A 16738-nucleotide genomic window follows, 5' to 3' on the forward strand; every position below is an offset into this window, starting at 1 on the left:
CTACAGACTGACAAATTCGCTCTTATGTCGAAGGTGGAAATAAAACTGTTGACGAACAACTACTTGCGACAAAAACAAAATATAGATTTACTCAATGTATGCCCACAAACCCGTTCAGTTTGGAATTAAATTTTGGTTGGTATCAAACGTTAAGAGTAAATATTTTGAAAATGGATTTTCGTACTTCGGAAAGTGAAACACTGAACCACTGAACCACAGGGTGTGAAAGGGATATAACCAACGATAATGTTAATTCTGAGACAAGTGAATCTTTAGTAACGAAACTCCTATCAGAAAGAACTGCTTCGATAGGTGCTATTTGAGCGAACAAGATGGAATTGCCCAAACCTGCAGAACAAAAGAATGATTGCACGTTTTGCAACGCAGCTTTACAAATCAGAAAATTGTACTTTAACAATTTATAAAAGCATACCAAACAAAAAAGGTCTCTCGCTGAGTTCGAAACATAAGTTCGTAAAAATTGGAAAAATAGGTAAATGTATACCTGAGACTATTTCATATTATAACTACACTGAATATGGTGTGAATATAACAGACTAAATGTCTAAAAAGTATTAAAAGTATAACACAAAATAAACATCCCATAGATGGCCTGTTCATGTATTTATCAACATTTTGGATTTGACTGGTATAAATGCTTGGATTTTATACAAGCAGACAACAGGAGAAAACATATCGAGACAAGAATTTCTATTTCAGTTGGAGGAGGAACTTGCCACTGAATATCAAGATTTTCAGGAACAAGGAATGAAAAGTATGGAGAAAACTAAAGGAGAATCAAGTGCAATTTCAGAGAGACGAAAACCCTGTCAAATTGGATGTTGCAAATAGAGGAAAATAATAAACATATGTTCTACATGAAAAAGATATGTTTATGGAAAATGTTGAATATTTTATGATTATTACATGATAATTAATTGTGTTTCATTGTATATGAATGTTTTGTATTTTTTTTTGTATTGAATGTATTATGTTTTGATCATAATTGATTTGAAAAAACATAACGTTTATTCGAAAAGCGGTCATTTGACAGCCAGCGGTCGGAATCGGTATATATAAAATGATGGTAGGTTTAGTGTTAAACAGACCGAAAAGTACAACTTTTTTTTTCGATGCGGGTAATATGGACAGATTTGTAATGAAGCGTAGACGTTTATCGATCGCGAGAGGAATAATTTTATTCAACCAAGATCTGAACTCATCACGAATGTCCGTTAAATGATGAAAAAATCGAATTAATCCACCTAGAAGTGATAGCGTGCTTTTCAGCAGTATAAACGGATAGACTCTCAACTATTTTGCTTTTGGTTCCAGTCAGTTTCTAGACAGTTCACATTTGGCGATTTGATTTCCATTTATAGACGCAGAGCATTCTTTAGGAATAGATTAAACATACTTTTCACAATCCATCTCACTCCCAATTATTAATTCAATAATATTTCAATAATTCAAATTTTCCACTCAAAAATGAATTTAATTTACCGTACATACCTAATAACGCTTCTCTGTTAATCCACAAACCGAAATATAACCATCATTGAATTTTGATATTAAACCACTCAAAATGCTTAATATATAAGCAGCTAAAATTACATACATACGCGGAATCAAGTATGATTTTCAGTGTTTGTTTCCCTTTTCCACTTTAGATCAGTATTCATTGCCATAGGGTGGCTTAAATATTATAGAATAACATGTAGAAGGTGTTCTCATTAACAGAAATCTGAAATTCAAAATGTAACTGTACACATAAACTACCTGTCCATATTACCCCCACTGTCCGTATTACCCGCGGTTCTCCTACAGTAACATTTAAGAACGTCGTAAACAAAACACTGAGCAGAGAAAATCCCGACTTCATGAAGCAATTCCCGACTTTTTCCCGCATTTTTTCCCGATGGGTTTTGATTTACGACTTTTTCCCGCATTTTTCCCGATGGGTTTTGATTCCCGACTTTTTCCCGCATTCCCCGAATGGGTAGCCACCCAGCCACTTTGATGAACCTACCTAACGATCCTTGGGCGGACTTCAATAGATGGGCGTTGTCGGCTGTGACTAGGGCTCGCCGCGCATCGGAACCGTCTTCGTTTTCCACCGTCACGATCACCAGTCCCTGCTCCTCGATCAGCGTGTCTCGCTCCTGCAACTGGCCCTGGACCAGCTTCAGCTCCTCGGACAACTTGTCGTTGGCTCGTTTTAAGGCATCATGATCTCGGCATTTTTCTTTGTGCTCACGTTGCAGCTGCGCGTGGGATTCTTCCATCTCTTCCAGCTTATCCTTGAGCAGTTGGATCTGGTAGTTCTGGGAGGCACGTTCGTTGTCCAGCTGGGCGTTTGCGACCATCGCCTTGCGGAAACGTTCTTCGACATCCTGAATGAATTAAACAATGAACAATGATCGAACAAGACTTTCGTTTTTTTTTCTCCACCTACCTTAAGTTCATGCCGCAGATCCCTTAGACTTCGCCCTTCTTCCTCTAGCGAGTCTTCGCTGCTTCTTCGGGAGGAGAGTGAGCTACCACGTACCGTGCTGTTGACTGTGAGCCGGGCGGAACGTGATCCCAGCGAAGTGTCCCCACCAACGGACGTCGATAATCCAACGGATTGCTGCTGCAGGTCGAACACACGATCGGCATTCTGTTCCAGTTCTTTCTGCTGTCGCTCGAGCTCCCGCATCCGAATCTCGCGTGCTTCCGCACGTGCTTGTCGCCGGGCTGCCAAGCGGGCCTCCGCCTGTTGAGAGAGAGAAAAAAAGGGGTGAACAAAATGAAAAATTAAAATAAATTCATCAACGTCGCCAACTGTTTAAATCTATTCATTTGAAATATGCCCTCCAAAAGAAAGGGGGAAACTAGTGATTTTTTTTTCCTAGGGTCCCTGTTTTTCCAGAAACATGGAACTATGCGAGAACATAAAAGGCTTGCGCACACAGTACGAAAACAACAAATTGGTTACCCTCGACCCAGTTTAAATTGTAAACACGATGGGGGAGGACGAAAATTTACCGGAATGACAATAACGACATTAAATATATAAACACACAAATGAACGGTTCATTTTCCCTTCTCCGATTTGGCTCGTAAGATTTAGTGTGTGGGAATATGTGTATATTTGGTATCGGTTTTATTATTGCATGGGGTGCCCTCACTCACAGTACGCAGAAGTTTTGACACTTCAAAACCATCCTCTTTAATCGTGAAACACCGGCGGAGTGCGCGCGCAGATACCGTATGGTTCGCCATTTATCAAGATTTATTACAGGGGTTCGAGTCGCTCTATCACCGTGATGCAGAGGATCAGTAGAACCAGGAGAGGCGAGGGGGGAGTGAATAATCTGTAGCTGTCGCTGAGATCGAAAGTGAAACGATCGTCGTCGATGGAATGGAAGGGATGGAGATGATCATGCAGAGAGCAAGGGTTAGACGGTAATGATCGTTTTCGTGATTATTTTGCTCAAGCGCGTCTCTAAGGTGCGTCCATAGATCATACTCTTCCCTCAGTGAGAAACAATAGATGATGGCTGATGTTACCAGAATCCCGTATATTATTTTTGTAGCATTCGCTATATGCTAATCCATATCAATGAAAATTGAAACGGTGTTCAATTGACTTTGCATTTTTTTTATTTGTTTGGTGTATGCTACTTATTCCAACGAATAATCTTATCATAATCAAAACATTTATCAAACGTATTTCAACGACTTCAGTTCTATACGCGATTACTCTCCAATGTCTTCTTAAATGAGCGCTCTGAAATAATAATTTTAATTTTGGAAAGCAAAAAAAAACAACCGAGGCCATATAAGATAAATACGAATAGCCTTATTAGATGATTCGTGGGCGTTGTCGGTAGTAAAAATCCCATTTGATATGAATTGACAAAATCGTGCCCTGTAAAATGATAGATCGCGCTCACGTCAGCATAAAGTAGTCAGCTAAGAAATGTTTTACATTTCCTTGCTTAATTCTTATTTCCATTCAATAAATAATTCCAGGGCTATGGAGTCGGAATCGTAAAAAAATTACCGACTCCGACTCTAACATCTAGTTAAATGATCCAAAAATTTTTTTGTGTATTACAACTATGATTAATAATGCGAACTAAATGGGAATAATACTTTGAAAAACACTCTAGAACAGCAACATTATCTACATTAAGGATACACCCGACTAAGAGTTGTCAGATTTTCTAACATATTGGTGACTGCAAGAATAGACAATGTCATAATTCAGCTTACGATCAATGTCAGTAAAAAGAGATCATTATATTTGGAGTTGGTCGAAGAGATCCTTTTTAATAAAATTCTTCAAATTTTATCTACAAATAATTCCTTCCAATTACGAAGGAAAACAAATAATTGAAACGGAACTGCCTCTTTGAAAACAAAATGGGGTATCAATAACTAAAAAGAATAGCCTTGACAATACCTCATGCTGGAAGCTTTTAACGTGGGATTATGATCAACAAGAAGGTAAATGGAAGGATGTAAAATGAAAATATGAAATTGAACATGTATCGAAACGGTCAACAACCCGTCTGTTGTTGTTCTGCTTGTGATCTAAATTCATAATTGGTAGTGATAATTAATGGCGATTGAGCTGGTTTCCATATGAATCAGAAGCAATTCGAACGCGAAAACCACTTGTGAAATGCTATTTCGAAGACACGGAAAAGAGGTTTCCACGTCAAACATTGGAGATGGAAAATATATATACTATTAGAATCCGAATGTAAAAACAAAAAATAGGTAAGGCCTATTTTCACTGTCATATTTCACTGTCGTTCTGTATTTATTGAAATCAGAATGGTGTTGTACACTATGAGTTACTGAAACCATCATGCGTTCGAAAGAAAACAATTACTGTAAGTATTGTTATTAAACCCAAATTTTACAAACAACTATCTAATGTTATTGCTCCGTCCTCCGCCGATTGGGTATGTGCATAATTGTTTCCAGTTTCATTTCAACCTTCAAACCGGAAACAGTAGCAGTAGAATCAAATGGAGCAGTAAACCTATCCTGTTGTGCCTTGTTTCGACCGGACCTAGCTTGTAGATTTATGATAGAACCCATCCAGCGGTAATCCTTTGAAGACTTTGGAGTGGGTCCCGTGGCACGCTGTTGAAGTGTAACTCACGCCTACAGATTGCTTCACAATTTGTTAACCAATGCATCCACTGAGTCTTCTTCCCGAATTTGTCACCATTTAATGATAGACAAATCGTTGAGGAGAAGAATCGTAGTCAGGAATGAAAATCGAACGGCTTGAGAATGGTAACAATTGCTGGGTCATTTACGAAGATTGAATCAAGTAATCTACCATTCCGAGTTCTCTACCTCCTCTGGATAATCCGCTGATGTTATGATTACGATTGCAACGGAAGAATATCCGTTCGGAGCCATGTTTTGTGATAATAAAAGGTGAAGACAAGACCCTTGCCACTGCTTGTGTTAGTGACATCGCTTGTTATTGTGCTGGAATTTACGAAACTGTCAAGAAACGGATGATTCGTTGAATAAGAGTGCTCTCCTGGAAATACCAGCCGGAGTGTTGTGATAAGCGACAAATTTGTGGTTTGTCCATATTGAGCTGCTATATTAAGTGTGTCGCATGCTTGTAGCTTGAGGAGGGCGAAGGCGAGAGGGAGATGGGGGATTTGTTGCTAAGCACGTTGAGTCCAGCGCTGTCCATGCTGCGCTTTCTCATTCAGCCCGAATCAGGAGCGTTTGCACAATATCAGTGTCGGCCCCAGCTCTCCAAAATATTAATTGTACAGAAAGAAAATAGTCACATAGCAACATAGAAAATATGTAGTCACATTTTGTAACACGACAACACCAGATCACATATTGCGAAAATGAACTCGATACACTCAGACCTTTCAGGAGAGTGATTAACTTCTTACGAAAGCATCAGAATTTGGCTTGGCAATAGGAAAATCTCGAAAAATCAGAATTCTTCAAAAGAGAAATATGTTGATTGGCTAGAGCAGGGGTTCTCAAACTATTTTGGGCAAGCGACCCCTTTTTCAGAATTTAGACATGCCTCAGACCCTATAGCCAAATTTCTTTTAATATCCTATCTTTAGTTTTTTTTTCTTACTGAATAACTACCAATTTAAAAACATCATCAGTCAGTCAGTTAAATGAGTAAACTAGACATTATTTTTTTACAGAAGCGATCTGGCGTAGTGGTAACATCCGTACCTTCCACGCAAAAGGTCACGAGTTCTATTCACACTCCCGACATTCTTTCAAAAAATTTAATGTGACAAACCACCCAAAATGTTGAAAGTCATTATATAATACAGAAAAAAAATTCTCATCATATTCAACAAAATAAATAGACATAGAATTTAGTAAATATTTAGTAAAATTAATAATTATTAATACAAACAAACTATAAAAACATTCAAATCGCAATCCAATATATCCGAAACTACCAAAATATCAAAATACGGTTCAATACTGATTAATTAAAGGCTTAAGGTGAAGGTGGCAGCTAGCCACAAATGGCTGCCACAATGGCGCTCATTTCTTTCATCTCCCTCCCTCACCTCTCGCCCGAAAATCAATAATTTTGCGAAACAGTGTGAAGAAAATGATCGTTTTCGCACACTTCCCATCAAGTAATATCAACCAAACTCTAATCCATTACTCACAAGATATTAAACTTTCATCTGCTTTCGCACTGTATAGTGAAGAACGTCGGAAAACTCGAGCAAGTGCTCTGAAAGTTATATTTTCGTTTTCCAATCTTCTGCAATGGTTTTGTTTGTATTGGTGGAAGCATCGTTATTTTTTCGACACTGATGCCAAACAACATCATCGAAACAGCTATAAAAACCACTCAATAAAATGTTATTCCGGAGTCATAGCGTCCCATGTCATGAAAATCAATAGAATAAAATTGTGTTGATATCAATACAATTATTATTTTTACGTTTAATGGGTCTATAATGTAAGTTTTAGCAACTTTGACATTGGGTAAGAAAATTGTATTGCAGAGCTCGGAACACTGCCACGGCTGCCTATGCTTTCAAAAACAGTAAACGGAAAAGTATTAAATTCAATCTAAATGCCTCGGCCAACGAAGAGAAGGGTTAAGGCTTTCCAACGTGAATATGTGAAAACTATACGATCAACGAAGGAAAATATTAAGGAATTATCAACATCGAGTTACTATGCGGAAGAACTTGTTAATACCAAAAGTGCCCCAATTCGCATGTGTTATAAATTTGCTCATGTTACGCTCGCGTATAATCAGAATCATATGCAAATGCACCTTCTATATATATTTATATTTGCAATTGTTCATCGGAACATATCGTTCATACATTTTACTTTAGTATTGAATTGTTATTTGTTTTTTTTTTCAAATGTATTCAAAGACTCGTGTCAATGAAGCACCACACAATCTGATAAGTGAATTGATCTATTTACGTGTGCTTTGCTCTTCTCTCACAAACACTATTACCCCATTTTTACACGAGGGTTTACCTATACTACTACAATGGCTAGCTTCCACCTTCACCTTAAATCTCTGCTCCGTTGATTTTCGTTGATTTCTAAATAGTTCCTTCAGTCTCGGGTTGTTTGTAATTACACTGAAGCCATTTTAGATAATAATGATGATGGAAAACTAAGAAGAAATTTTTCAGCAATGTCCCACTTCGTAGGATACTGTGTTTCAATGTTGCGTTGTAACCAGAACTTATGAAAACCTTGGTTGTACTCCTGCTTGAGCTCTTCATCTGTACTGAAGATAATCAACTTTTCTTGCTTTATCACCTTGGCTCATTCCATGGCTGTGATAGAGTACGAATTTATTTTATGTAGAAGTAACCGATTAAAGATTTCGTCGTTTTTCTCATATTGCTGAGCAAATGATCGAGTGTTCAAAGAATTGCTTCGAAGCTTTTTGATAGCACTTATAACATATAACAAAGACTGATGCGATCTAAGGCTCAGATTTTTTGCTACTAAATGCTGTCTGTGTATCACGCAGTGAATGACCAATACCTCACGATGTTGTAACTTTATGTGAGCTGTAAAACCACGATGACGACCTACCATAGATGATGCACTATCAGTCCATGTCTTCTTTCTTTGTCGGTAAAAAAAAACGTTCCACGGTCTGAATAACCGATTCTTCTCTGGTATCAGTCTTCATATATGTAGCAAAAATCATTTCTTGGCACATATTTTCATCTTTAATATATCGAACATACCCTAACAACAGAGCTTCATAGCTGAGTAAATTCAATGACAGAGAGAACGAGAAGGGAAATTTAAGAATCGATGTTTCAGAATGCGTAGTGAATACATACAATCGGAAATAAAATTGACTGAAATGCAAGGAAGAAGTAAAAAAATCATTTTCATCTTTTAGTCTCGAAAATTGTCAAACCCTGATCTCAAGTTTCCTGAAATAATTTTTAAAAAAATTTGCCGTGTACATAGGTAACCAAGGGGAGTCTCCATAGCCACATTGGTTGCGCGTTCGCTTTGTAAGCGATCGATCGTGAGTTCAAAACTCAGGACCATCATTGACCATCTTTGTGTTGTTACATAATAGCTACGTCCACGCAACAATCATCAGCGATGGAGACCGATCCACGGTCGAAATAAGATCGATTCATCCATACAACTGCTCTGCTCTACAAGACACATCGGGCTGCTGTTCTATAAACAACTCAACAATAATCAATCAACTGTCTCCGCTGTCCGGTCTAACTGGATAATGGAAGAACAGATAGAAAACTCTTACGCCTAAATGGCTACTGTGTAAATGTACCATATGTAATGGTATAGAAGGAATACTGACGAATGGCAACTGTGTAATGTACTAATTATAGATATGATAACCATGTGACATGTACACGATTAAAATTTGTTCTGTTACAGCTAAAATGAGCCTAAAATAAATAAATGGGATAAAAAAAATAGATAACCAAGCATTTTGTAAATTCTCTTTCAATCACTTTATTCTAGTTCACTTTAATTTAGCTATGTAAACACATTGTCATCTCTTGAATTAAATCAGAAGATAAGTACGCAAATGAACTTGCAACCTAAGGACAAGCTTGCTATACAGTAAAATATCAGTAGCATGTTTGGACATAAAATTGATGACGACTTCCTTCGTGTTAAATCACGTACAGTAAAACCTGTTTTTGTGCGGTTTTTTATGCAAATTTTTTGTTGTGCTATTTTCGATCGCATAACTGCGTCAGCTAATTCCCATTGTAATGTTTTGTTTTGTTTGTTTTGAGGTGTCAGTAGAAGCTTTTTGAAAGGAGCAAAGAATAGATTTTATGACTTTCTACTAAATTTTTATTCTTATAACAGGGTGGTTCACGTAATACATCTTATGTAGCATCTTGAATATTTCAAATAAGAACTTGTGTTACTTTATAGGGATCGATTTTCAGACCTCGTCGACCCCCAAAATCAATTTTCGGTTATGTCGAGCCCTGGGAGACGGAAATCGACCCCAGGAGGTTGGCGACCCCAACAAGCAAATGTGTGTAGTCATGCTCAAACATCCACCAAATAAATATCATTCATTCTCAAACACTTCCCATACAAGTATTATTTAGTTCGTTACAACTATACAGATAAAATGTACTGAGTCCAGAATGAAAATCTTGTCATAAATTCTTCGATTTCGGAATAAATAATCTAACCAAAATAAAAACATTTTTTTCGGTTTATCCTTTTTAATAGAATTGAAATTTCTGATATATGATTATGGGCCCTATTCCAGAAAACGAGACGAGGAGACGAGCGCTCGTCTCGTTTGTTTTCATATTCCAGAAGCCGAGCTCGTATCGTCTAGTTTGTTTGATGTGTTTGTTCACCTTGTTGATTGAAAGCATCGGTATTCTTCTACTCCGCCTTTATCTTCAAAAATAGTTTCACGGCTAAACTAGTATTGCATAAGCAATGTATGTTTTTTAATTGCAACCATCAAATTCAATTCAGTAATTGCATGATTTTACAAATTTTCAAATGGGCCTCTTCCAAACAACACAACCAAATGTAAACATTGAACTCATATCCAGGGATGCTAGATGACTGTTTTGAATATATTAACACGACACGAAATGGGTCTTCACATATTGAACGAAAATGAGTAATTCAAAACAACTACTTTATTGGAAATACATATATATAGATTTAAAATTTTTCTTGATAAATCTTTGATTAGGTGAACAAACATTGCTCCCAATAAATCCATGATAACAAAACGTCTGAGTGATGAAATCATATGCTCGAGGAAACATATCAATGAAACTAAAAGATATATGAAACTAATTCCTTTTTGTTATGTTTTTTAATATTTTGGCACTGAGAAAAGAGTATCGATTGATCAATTTTAAAATTGTTTGTTTTTCTCAGAACAAAAACATGTCTGTTGACGGCGCCAGTGGTTGTGTGGTTAGCGTAACAGCCTCACAATCCGATCGGCCTGGGTTCAATCCCAGCTGGCGTCGTTGGGATTTTATGAGGCGAAAAATCTCTGGTTACGTCTTCCTTCGGAGGGGAAGTAAAAGAAGTTGGCCCGGCTCATAAGGTGTTGGGTCTGATAGGTAGGGACAGGTGGAGTCGCCTCCCTGATGTCGGTGATTGGCACTAAAGTGGCGGAAATAGACCAACGAAAAATAAGCGAAGATAAAAAAAACATGTCTTCTCATCTGACATCACTGATTATACCGAGAAAAACTGACTGAAGTCTCTCCAGTCTACCAAATAAAACATTTCAATGAAACTCGTGTACTGGAATGGGATATTTTGCTCGTCTCGACAGTGACTGAAGCCGAGACGAGACGAGACGAATTACTCGTCTCGTTTTCTGGAATAGGGCCCTATGTCATTCAAGGTATGAGAAACATATTATCTATTTTATTCGGAAAACGGGCAGAGCCTTTTGTGAAAGTTGGTTCACCGGAAATGGTGTTAAAAATGTAACTCCGAATAGAGATTGTCGTAAACGCATTTTCGGCGAGTTGTATCTGCAACGGAATCATGGTTACCAATGACTTTAAACTCAATATTAAGAAAGAGCATGATTAGTTTTTGAAATCGACCAATTCCTACCGCTATGTCGCTCTTTGTTCGCAGCATAAAAGACCACTTCCGACTCTCTCACAGAGATAGCCCTGAATCGGAACGGAAAGAGCACAAATGGCGGCGGCGTACGCGGTCATTCAAAACGATTCATACCCTCATTTAGAGCTTCTTTCAACAGTCCCGTTATCTCGTCACTTGAGCACTTCAATTTGACGATTGCTGCCGCCCTCTCTCAACCAATGGCACAATGAAAATGGCTAGCTAGCGTTATGTCCAGGCGCCGAGTTCACATCATAAAGTCACACCGCCACAGGCAACGGCAGGGGCCAAGTCTTTATCGTAAACAAACCGAGGTGTGCGGAGGAGGGAAATTTCTCACGCGAAAGAATAGTTTTCGTGGCAATAAGATTTTCAGTAGATCGGCCAATTATGCTTGGTACCGTTTGTGTACCAACCGCGAAGTCAAACTTTGAGAATTGCCGAAGCGTCGCGATATGCGCTCGTAATGATTGTACCTGAAAAAGACTGGGCACGTCATGCAAAAATTGAAAGTCGGTCTCATGATATATGCGTTTGGCTATTTGTGAAAGCTCTTATCTTATCAACGGGAAACCTTAAACAGCTAAAAGCATTCCGACAGTCGATAAGCCTTCGTTTGCTACGTTTTATGATAACCGAAAAAATAATCACTGGCGACTTGCTGCAACTGAAAGTTATCATCACTACACTTCCCACTAAAATTGGACGAAATCAACAAGCTGAAATATGACCTCCCACACACTTTAATTGTTGATATATGTTGTCAGTTAATGGGCCCGATGAAAAAGCATATATAGGGAGTGACATTCTCTCCCCCCTAAGATCTGTGCACATCTGCGTAAAGTTTGTCTTTTACCTTCCCATTCCCTTCCCAACCCATGTCTTCTCTTCTGTAAAACCGATATCGGAAGTTTGGACAAACACACCAGCACGATCTGAAATGAGGAGAGTACAGGATGCGATCGCTAGCAACAACTGGGAGAACCGTCTATAAATAAATAATTACAAATAAGCTACCTACTATTGTGGGTTCAAGCCTACCTATACTGTTCCCTTTGGAAATAAATGGGCCTTGGAAACAAATAACACCTAAAACCAAAAATTATCTCTTCACAGACAGAGAGGGCGAGAGCATCGTCTGTGGAGTAAAGAATTTCACACATGTCCACCAACTGCATGCAATGGCTCTACTACTCGAGCATCGTCATCATCATCATCATCAGCACACGTAGAATGGGGGAGAGCCCCCACGTGAATTCTCAGATGCAATCGGCATCGATTCTATTTTATGTCGTCGCATCAAGCTCCTCGCGGGATATTTGACCCCGAAGCAGTTCACTGGTCTCAAGGGAAGCATTCCAAATTGTGTGATTTAATAATCTTTCATTGAATGTTACAGTTTTCGATCACACAACGCACACCCACAAAAAAAACATGTTTACGAATTTTCCCAACATTTTTAACGGATTGTGTTTTGTAATCCAAGACCACATTTTGAAAGCATTTTTATGGCTAAAGCGGAAACACGCTGTCTACCGATGGCAGTGCGGTGTTTTTCCGGCCATCTCCGAGGGTTTTAATGGTTTTTGTTAGGGTAATTATTATGGATTTCCGTAACTGTTGTTACACCTGTTGCGTTATGCATTTGACGGCTTATTTTTTCTGTGAGAAAAAAGAACCACCACCACCACCATCTCTGTCTCGAACATCTTTTCCAGCTGAGCTATTGATGTTTGTTCTCATTGTTGCCTCTGATTGGATTGGCCGATCTCGGATCGATACTTAGAAGATCGATCTTTTCCATTTCGATTTCCGATTTTTTGAGTTGTTGTGATCGAGAAAATCGATTTTTTTGCTTTCGATCTTTTCGATCTTGGAAAAACTTTCAATAAATTAGTTTTTCAGTACACATCGACTTTTTAACTCACCAAACGCCACCTAACATTTTCTTTAACAATGTCAACATTTGGATCGCTTTTTCTACGATTCACATCTACCGAGGGGATGTACTGTAACCATTTGCGCATAGAATCACTGAACCTGATGTTGACACCAATGAAAGGTGAAAGGTTGTTTTTTAGAACTGGCGCCAAAATCAAGAATTGGCTTCGACTAAATGTCAGATGTATGGAACGATTGGCTTTTATGGAATCATTGTCAGCTGAGTTCTGGGCAGTATCGTTTTGGGTGGCTGTTGAATTTCTAAAAATGCTTTTTCAATTAATTTAATCAATAAAATGATTGTCTGGCGGCACAAGATGAATGCTCTGTGACTGTGGCCTTCATGCTAAGGACAAAACCAAATACTTTTGATGTTTAAATAGAAATGTGATATTTTGAAATAATTTCCTGTTTGTAGAAAAGACGACATTCATATAGAATAATCAGAAAAATCGGAAAAAGCTTTCAATTTTTCAAAGATCGATTCTTTGGTACAGATTTAATTGGTGACTAGATCCCTACGCCGGATGGAAAATCGATTCGATAAGATCGATCTTTTTTATAAAGATCGCCTCTGATAGTGGACTGGCTGAATTAATAGTATTCAATATTTTTTCGCCCAGAAATGGAAAGTTACTCTTCACAAGCGGATGTGAAATGCAATCGCATTGAATGGAATGGGGATCTCGATCGTTGAAATAGAATGAAATAAATGTTAAGACTGTTTTTTTATCTCATATTAATTGGGCCAGAAATAAATACATCTACTCAATCATCAGAAAGTACCGAGAATTTTTAAATAAAATAAAATAGAGTTAAATTCCAGGCAAATTTATTTTATCTCCATCAAAATATGATCCATCTGAAGCAACACTCATGTGCCAACGCTTGACCCAGTCCTCCATGCATCCCTTGTCGTGAAAATTGGTAGTTTTGTTCCCTGAGGCAAAATATTAGACCCGTATTTTTTTAATTTTTTCATTAGGGTGCCCATTTCCATTTTAAGTTGAAGTCTTTACTCATCAAGTTATTATTTTCGATCTGAACATATTTCATTAGCTTCAATCGATTGAAATATATTTCACAAATTGATTTACTATTTTATAAATTTATGATTTTTTTGTCCATCATTTTTTTCATATTGATCCACTTTGCAATAAGTAATATTTGTTACAAAGATTCAAATAATTATTTTCTGAGAAAATTCTTCTCGAAAAGTAAAAAAAAATATATATTTGTTGCAATGTATATTTTTACACAACCTTATACCATACAAAATAACCTTCTTCTTCAATGGCACTAACGTTCCTAGAGGAACTTCGCCGTCTCAACGTAGTATTACTTGCGTCATTTTTATTAGTACTTAGTTGAGATTTCTATGCCAAGTAACACGCCTTGAATGCATTCTGAGTGGCAAGCTCTAGAATACGCGTGATCACAGTGCAAGTCGGAGGAAATTTCTTTGACGAAAAATTCCCCCGACCAGAACGGGAATCGAACCCGAACACCCGGCATGTTAGTTGTGACGCTAACCACTCGGCCAAGGGAGCACGATTGAATCCACGAACGTTCGCTTAGTAAAAAAAAGAGAATGTTCGAAGTAATTCATATCAAAAATTCAATTTTCGGCGGAACGAAGCTCGCCAGGTCAGTTAGTACTAAATAAAAAGAATTACGAATATCTCTCTCGAGCCTCACTTATTATGCGTAGATTCAACATAAGCAAATGAGATGTATTTTAATGCCTTTTTTGCGAAAAATACTGAACTGCATCTCAAATATCTACTAGTCTTCTAGGTGACTCACAGAATAAAGCGAGCGACTTCGTTGTCTCACAACATTATAAAAACAATACCCATCACCACACATGAACATAAATTATACACACAAGAAGCCAGTTTGAATTCAACCAACACACACACACACATAACAGCTGAACGTTGACCACCTAATTTTTACAAAACTATTTACGAATCAAATTAAATCCACCTACTATATGATTTGCCTTCTCCAGCAGCTCCACAAACGCTTCGTCCTCATCGGAACTAAACTCATCCCCGGTATGGCAAACCGAAAGCCGATGATACTGGCGGTGTGCGTCGATATTGTGGTGATCCTGATCAGCTGACGATCGCTGGCTTCCCACAAAACTGTCGAAGCTCCGATCGGCCTCATCAACACCCGCTACCCCACTGGTCTGACCACCACCAGTCCGTTCGTCGTCCTCCGGCGAACAGGAACTTCCATCGAAAACACTATCCCCACTAGGACTCCCACCACTTACACCATCACGTAGTAACACTTTGTCGTTAACCGTTTGATGTAACCGGCGGTCACCACTTCGCAGCAGATCGTTCCGGTTGATATCCAAGTTAAGCTTTTCGTGTGATTCGCGAATTTTCAACTCCGCCGTCAAACCAACACCGAACTGGTCTAGATCGCTCGGATCGAAACTATAGAACTCTCCCTGCTCCTCGTCATCGTCGTCTTCGTGGTAGAAAAACTTCCGACCACCACCAGCGGTACCCGTGCCGAACCCGTGGTGCTCGTCTTCGCTGATGGTCAATCTCATGTCACTACTCATTTTGTCCGAACGCCAGCCGCAACTGGCTCCACCTGGGGCAAACAAAAACTCAACTGACACTAATGAATCTCTATATTCGCCCGAGCGAGCGCTCTCGCTCACTATTTTTTTTCACTTTCACGCACTCGCGCTCGATTCGCTCTCCTCAGGCAGGCTGTCAGATTTGTTTATTAGGTTTATTAGGCAGTTACATTGTTATCGTCCACCCTGGGGTCCATTCGATATGTGCCGTTATTGAAGTAGTTTTGTTTAACCACAGGTAGAGAATATTTTTTCCCTTTCTTCTCCCAAAGCCGGAAAGCGGACTATTCCCCAAACAGGTATCCAAACGAATGTCGCTTGTGTTTATATTTCGGTTCGTTGTTCTGTCGAAGCTTGGACAGGATATTATTATCGGGCTAGCTCGCGAACCTCTCCATCAAGATAAGATTACGATGGGACAACAATAAAGCAGTCTATAAATACCTTGACTACTGACCTCATCGAAGGTGGGTAGCACAATCAATCAATACGGCAGCCTTATTCTTGAGCAAACACTGAACGTTGGGTATGCCTGATGTTATTTGCAATTGTCGATCTGTTAGAAATAGCACTCAGTATCAAATGAAAGAACTGCCTGAGGCTGTGAAGTGTACCTAGTGATCCCCGATGATCGTTCGATTAATCGAATACTTCCTAAAGACATCGATTATTAATCGAACAAATACTGCGCAACCAATAATCGAAGCGAACGAATAATGTACGTCGATTAATCGATCCAAACCCAGAGAACAAAAACGCAGTTTTATCCTGAAATTCAATCATTATCTTTGGCGCTCCCCTAGACACGTAAACAAAGCTCAATGCAGTCAACACAAATTGAGCTTCTTATGCGAGTTTGGGGGAGCGTAGATGATAATTGATTTTCAGGCGGAATGAACACTTTTTTGATTCCAGATGACTTTCTCATTTTTTCTGATTTGCTATTAGTCTAACTAATTATTTCTCTCAGTGTGACGATCAATCGATTAATCGATTATTTGGGGCGATTAATCGTATCCAATAGCAAATGCTGAAATGTATTCGATTAGCTGA

At 38.5% G+C, this 16738-nt stretch overlaps 1 protein-coding gene across 12 annotated transcripts in view; it reads right to left on the bottom strand.

Annotated features, from left to right (window-relative positions):
• The window catches only part of LOC129764846 (leucine-rich repeat flightless-interacting protein 2), a 123886-nt gene that overhangs the window by 12053 nt on the left and 95095 nt on the right, over positions 1 to 16738 (bottom strand). For 7 of the 12 annotated variants that reach the window (XM_055764464.1, XM_055764421.1, XM_055764429.1 and 4 more), the window contains 2 exons: positions 2456 to 2755; positions 2030 to 2393 (listed from right to left, as the gene is read on the bottom strand). In XM_055764464.1, the coding sequence (XP_055620439.1) occupies positions 2030 to 2393; positions 2456 to 2755 (664 nt within the window). Of the gene's footprint in view, positions 1 to 2029; positions 2394 to 2455; positions 2756 to 15073; positions 15819 to 16738 lie in introns of those variants that run through there. The other 5 variants (XM_055764375.1, XM_055764399.1, XM_055764390.1 and 2 more) reach the window with 3 other exon arrangements.

The sequence above is a fragment of the Toxorhynchites rutilus genome, chromosome 1 (genome assembly GCF_029784135.1).
Source record: "Toxorhynchites rutilus septentrionalis strain SRP chromosome 1, ASM2978413v1, whole genome shotgun sequence".
NCBI lineage: Eukaryota > Metazoa > Arthropoda > Insecta > Diptera > Culicidae > Toxorhynchites > Toxorhynchites rutilus.